This window comes from Poecilia reticulata, linkage group LG23, assembly GCF_000633615.1.
Source record: "Poecilia reticulata strain Guanapo linkage group LG23, Guppy_female_1.0+MT, whole genome shotgun sequence".
In the NCBI taxonomy this organism is placed as follows: domain Eukaryota; kingdom Metazoa; phylum Chordata; class Actinopteri; order Cyprinodontiformes; family Poeciliidae; genus Poecilia; species Poecilia reticulata.
The window spans coordinates 14099281-14104667 of record NC_024353.1 but is presented as its reverse complement, the minus strand read 5'-3'; the positions used below and the strand labels follow the sequence as shown (position 1 = coordinate 14104667).

The 5387-nt window shown below is 38.4% G+C and overlaps 1 protein-coding gene across 2 annotated transcripts in view; it reads right to left on the bottom strand.

Moving 5' to 3' along the window:
• Positions 1-5387, bottom strand: part of cmah (cytidine monophospho-N-acetylneuraminic acid hydroxylase) — a 21676-nt gene that overhangs the window by 6782 nt on the left and 9507 nt on the right. For both annotated transcript variants that reach the window (XM_008401378.2, XM_008401379.2), the window contains 8 exons: positions 4065-4275; positions 3898-3989; positions 2729-2838; positions 2452-2642; positions 1212-1292; positions 495-561; positions 301-382; positions 77-214 (listed from right to left, as the gene is read on the bottom strand). In XM_008401378.2, coding sequence (XP_008399600.1) covers positions 77-214; positions 301-382; positions 495-561; positions 1212-1292; positions 2452-2642; positions 2729-2838; positions 3898-3989; positions 4065-4275 — 972 coding nt within the window. The remainder of the gene's footprint in view (positions 1-76; positions 215-300; positions 383-494; positions 562-1211; positions 1293-2451; positions 2643-2728; positions 2839-3897; positions 3990-4064; positions 4276-5387) is intronic.

Sequence of the window (5387 nt, the reverse complement as noted above, 5' to 3'; positions counted from 1 at the left end):
GGGTGAGAAGGGAATTATTATATAAATAAAGAACCAACTATATTTTCTGGGCAGCACTGTACAGTGTTAAGCTCACCACTGTATTTCCCTCCGTGAAATGTCATGGGGAATCCAGACGCACCACCAGCAAAATCACTCATCATCAGGTCCACTTTTTCTGGTAGTCTGCCCCCATTTGGTCTGGTGCAGTCCACCGTGTTCAGGATCATGTGACCTGCAAAAAAAAAAAAATGGAATGCACTTTTTAAAAGAGAGAAAATCTTGTCAGATAGTGTTTTACAAAGGTAAAATTTTCTGTACCCTTATAGTCAACAATGATACAGGTGTCCATTTCAGGATGGACACCGTCCATCAGAATCATAAACCTCAGATTATTGTCAACCTGTAAAAGCAAAAGCACAAGAAAAGCAGATCAGCAAGGACTAATCAAAACAGTCAACTACCTTTCATGATAAAAACTGATTTTGATAAGCAGTGTAGAAAAAACAACTTACATTTTGCCAGACACCAAAAGGAGTGACTCTGATATTGGTCAGCTTGACCTTGCTCTGCTCCAAATTCCTGTTGTATTAAGGCAGAAAGGGGGGGAAATGTATGGTGAGTGAAGAAGTTTTTCTAATAATTTACATTACAAAAATATGTGCTGAGAATTTATGGATGGACCTAACATGCATGCATTTATTCATTTATTTATTTTTATTTAATTTCTTTTGTAATTGCAAAAAAATTGATAGATTAATTCTAACAAAATGTTTAATTACAAAAGCTCTAATCACCAGCAATTAAAAAAATTGTATATTTTATTCTTAGACTGCTTGTGTGGATAGGTAAAAAATAAAAAAATAAAAAAATAAGCAATATCTGGTACTTTCTGTTAGATTATAACTAAATTGATGGAAAAGCACACATCATGATTTAGGAATGAATGCTGTTTTCAAGCATTTTATTCATCACCAGCAACTGTTTTCTCCACATAAAAATAGTAAAACCAGATTTTACATTCTTCATAAAATGAAGGAAATGGAAAACATCATTCATCTTGGATGTCTTTTGATGATTTTTTGCAAAATAAACGCTATGAAGATGTTTTATATCGCCCATAAACTTATCCCAATCTGGTCAAGGAAGCATAATAGGTCACCTTTAACATTTCTCTTTGTGTTGAAATCATAGGTCAATAAATGAAACTACATCACTGTCATTTTACTAACCAGAAGACCGGTCTGGATGTGTCACCAACGTATATGGGAACGTCTGGCCTCCGTTCTGACAACACCTTCAGAGTGGGATAACTGGAAGAGAAGCAGAATAGATTTGTTAAAACCACAATTTAGACGCTTATTGTTGATGTGTATTTGATATTAGTGGTCAAAATCACTGACTACCATCAGTATAATTTGCCATTCTTACTAAAAGTTTATTACTTGAAACACTAATGACGCTCGTGGAGTGGCCGCCCAAATGCTATTGAAACGTTGTACTCTTCTGTTGAAGATGAACTGCTTTCATCTCATCTTTGCATTTCTTCAGTGAACTGTACAACTCTCACACAGCAGCACAGAACTTCAGATGGAAGGCAGAGATTTTATTTATGGACGACAAAGTGTTGTAAACATTGAGGAAAAACGTCTAAATTTCTCCGCTCTATCAGTTCAACCGCTTTACTCAGTTGAACTTACTGACATGATACAAATGTCAAACAGAACAAAACCGTCACTGGGGAAACATTTGTCTGTAGCAGTCAAAAGGAAGTCAGTCAGAGCTGATGGGAAGAAAGATGTGGTTAGGTGGTGTTGGGCAACGGTTTAAATAAAAACATGTTCATGTGTTAGAGTGGCCTAATCAAAATCCAGGCCCCAAACCAACTGGAAGCTTGTTCAGAGATTCTTCTTATCCAATCTTAAGCTTTTATCAGAAGAATTGGTGGTAATTTCAGTGTCTAGATATCCAGAGCTGTTTTTAAAATAAAAGGCAGTTCTACAAAATAATAACTCCAGGAAGTGGCAAATTTTAAAGTCTTAATCTGAAAAGAAAATTGTTAACAAGTAGTGAAAACTACTAAGACACGATTTGTGTCATTCAAGATGTGAACAGTAATAGCGTGTAACCAAGCTTTCATCACAAGTAGAATCTCATCGATCCAGAGACTTTTACTTATAAACCGGACTGTGCTGCAGCCAAATCAGCTCTGACAGAAAGTGACCCAAATCCTGTTTGTTCAATCGAGTCCAATAGAATTTGAAAACTGGATACTTTTCTTTTAACACAGCAAACATACAAAAAAATATCTTTTTGAAATTTTGGGTCTGTGCCAAACAAACCCAAACAAAAGAAATTGGACTACTTTGCTTGATTTCAGTTGTTTTGACATGATTCTGGCTGGGGAAAAGTTTGGACACCCCTGCTCTGATATATCTGGACATGGGAACAGGGAATGCTTCCAAAGTCTACCTTAGGTGGTCGGAGTGCAGGTGGCTGATGTAGATGAGATCTGCGGCACAGAGTCGGTCCAGGCAGTCTGCCGGCGGCTCGTGGAGAAGCCACCAGCCGCGAGCGAAGGCGGGACCCTTCAGCCAGGGGTCAAACAGGAAGTGCTTCTGTCCCAGCTGCAGCTGCATGCAGGCGTGGGTGAGGTATGTTATCTGGAAGGGAAGATTAAAGTTTTTATTCCTTTAGGACTAGGTTTTTCTTGTTTTTTTCTCAAAGTGTAGAAAGACAAAGCTCCTACTTTAACTTCTCCTTCCTGGAGCTCCAGAGGCTCTCTGGGGTCAGTCAGCCAGGGGTCAATGGGGCTCAGCTCAACCAGCTGCATCCCTCCGTCATCCAACATTTCAACTTCTGTGAATGTAAAAAACAAAAGCCACTCTTTTACAAGTTTTCTGCTAAACTTTTAGCAAAATAATCTTAAACTGGCTGATTAATTTTTAAAATGACAATCAAAGAATACCCTGCACAGGTTGTCAAGTCTTCACAGATCAACAAAGAGAAAAACAGGTAAATGTGGGCAGTAGCAAAGTACATTTACTTAAAACAGTCTTTGAGAATTTTTTTTTTTTTTTTTTAAACTCGATACTTTTTACTTCACTACGTTTCTCTTCCACTGGCGTCATTTGTGTATTTTGTTTATTTTGTTCCACCAACACGCAATAAAATTACAAACTACACCCACTGTACAGCAGGTGGCGATATGCAGCTTTGAACCAGTTTCCAGAGGAATCATTCTTGTCCTACGAGGTGTTGCCTTACAGATGGTGACGTGAATGAATAACGCTTGAAACTGCAAAGAGTCTGAGCGTCAAGAAAAGCTAGGAAAGACTGAGACAAATTTGTTGTTGTTGATAATCTAGGACCTGTCCAAATTGGTAGAAAATATTCCCAAATATTCCTGACTACCCTCAAAAACCTCAAAAATACAAGTATTTTTGATAGCACATACTCCAGTAGTTTTGATCTAAGTAATAAACTGACAAAACTACTTTTACTTCTTACTGGAGTCCATTATTTGACTAGTAGGGTAATTTGACTCGAGTAAGAAGAGACGAGGTAACTCAATATGGAAGACATACTGTCTCCATGCTGTGATTCAAACTGTATTTATGTTTTTTCTGTGTTCGTCTTTTGATATTAGTTTTTATTTTATTTCCTGGTGGCAGTCAGACACCTGGTGGAAGCCAAACACTTGACTTCGTGAGTGTCTTTTGAAATCGGAGAAGTTTTAGTTTGGCTTCTGTTTCCATCACACAATTCAAAGAACCATTCAGCATCTAAGCAAATATGATTCAGCTGGTGCTTGCATGTGTCACTAAATTATAACTTTTCAATGCGACTGTCAATTCACAAACAAGCCACTGATGACTTAATTACCGATGCAAATAGAATGCGGCGACCTCATCTTACCGAGCTCGTCCTGCAGGAAGCTGTCGGGCGGGTTCACGTATTTCATCGACGACACGTTTAGCTTCCAGTTGTGCTTGGTGCATTTCACCGTCCTGTGAGAACAGCAGCTGGAATTACTTGTCTTGTCATCTCAACTCTGCTGTTTCGTTCTGGAAAAATGGCCTCACCTGCCGTCCAGGTCTTCTATGTCCTTGATGAACAGCCCTCCTTGGTGTTTGCACTGATTCTTGCAGGCTTTGAAGCCGCCGCTGCTCTTGTAGATGATGTAACATCTCCCATCTTCTGGGTTTTTCTTGAAGCTCACTCCGTCTTTGAGCGAATCCACCTCTTTAGCGTTCAAAGACAGCACCACCTTGGACGTCTGGGCCTCCATTTTCCCTAAGAACAAAAAATTAATTTGATAGTCGAGGAGAAATTTGGCGGGGAAACAATTGTTTTGTTTTGGTGACCATTTAAAAAAAATCTATTTTACTTGTGGTTGAAATCATTGCAAGGGCCACACTTTGGACACCCCTGATCTGGACTTTGACTAGGTCTTTCCAATAACTGAATACGCTTTGATTGAAACAATCCTATTGAAGCTCCCAATGGAATTTTTGTTGTTTTTTTTCTGGGCAATATGTGCCTTCTGACCAGGTTGGTACAACACAGGAGGTGGTAGAAGGCAAAATGTGCATTTGCATGTGTTAATGGGATTAGAGAAATGGGTGATAAAGAAGCAGAGGTGTCATAATCAAGTCTAGCCATAAAGGTTGTAGCCTGAATCAAGGACTTTAGTGATGTTTAGGTTTAAGAGCAGTTTATTTTAGGTGTCATCAAAACTTATCTTTTGTCTCTATCAAGAGAGCTTGTAACAAGATGCTTTTTATAAGCTCCTTTACAACTCATCTTCTCTTTTGATTGCTGTTGAGCTGCATTTGCACTAAGAGATAAACAGGAAATGATTCTTCCAAAACAAAAACATCACACCTCAGACAGGAAGTTAAAATTAAGAACAAGAGAAGCAGGGGCCTTCTAAGGTACTATAAGTCACTGGTACATTGTCGTTAACATCTCAATGTACTTCCCAGATACTGCAAAATGTTATATTTAATTTTGACCTTTTTGTCATGTTTATTTTGTATAATTATTGACAAGATGTGGAACAACAAAAGAGTAACGTGAATGAATCAGCTGTCAGATCAACACGTTATAATACTGACTTCCACTGTTCATTTGTCAGATTAAAGTTATTTATTTGAGGACCCCAGTCTCCCCAATCTTGGAAAAGTGTAGTTTTGTTCCCCCATAAAAAACTCACTAAAGAAATTTTTGTACTGACACAGTATCGATATGAAAAGCAAAAGAAACAAAGAACGAAATAAATGCGCCGTTCATCTAAGAAAAAAATAAGGCTGAATTTTTAGGTCCCCCCCAATAATTAGAGCAACAACAGGATGCTGAATGGCCAGGGGCGGATCTAGAAAAATATTTATGGGGTGGCAAGAGGG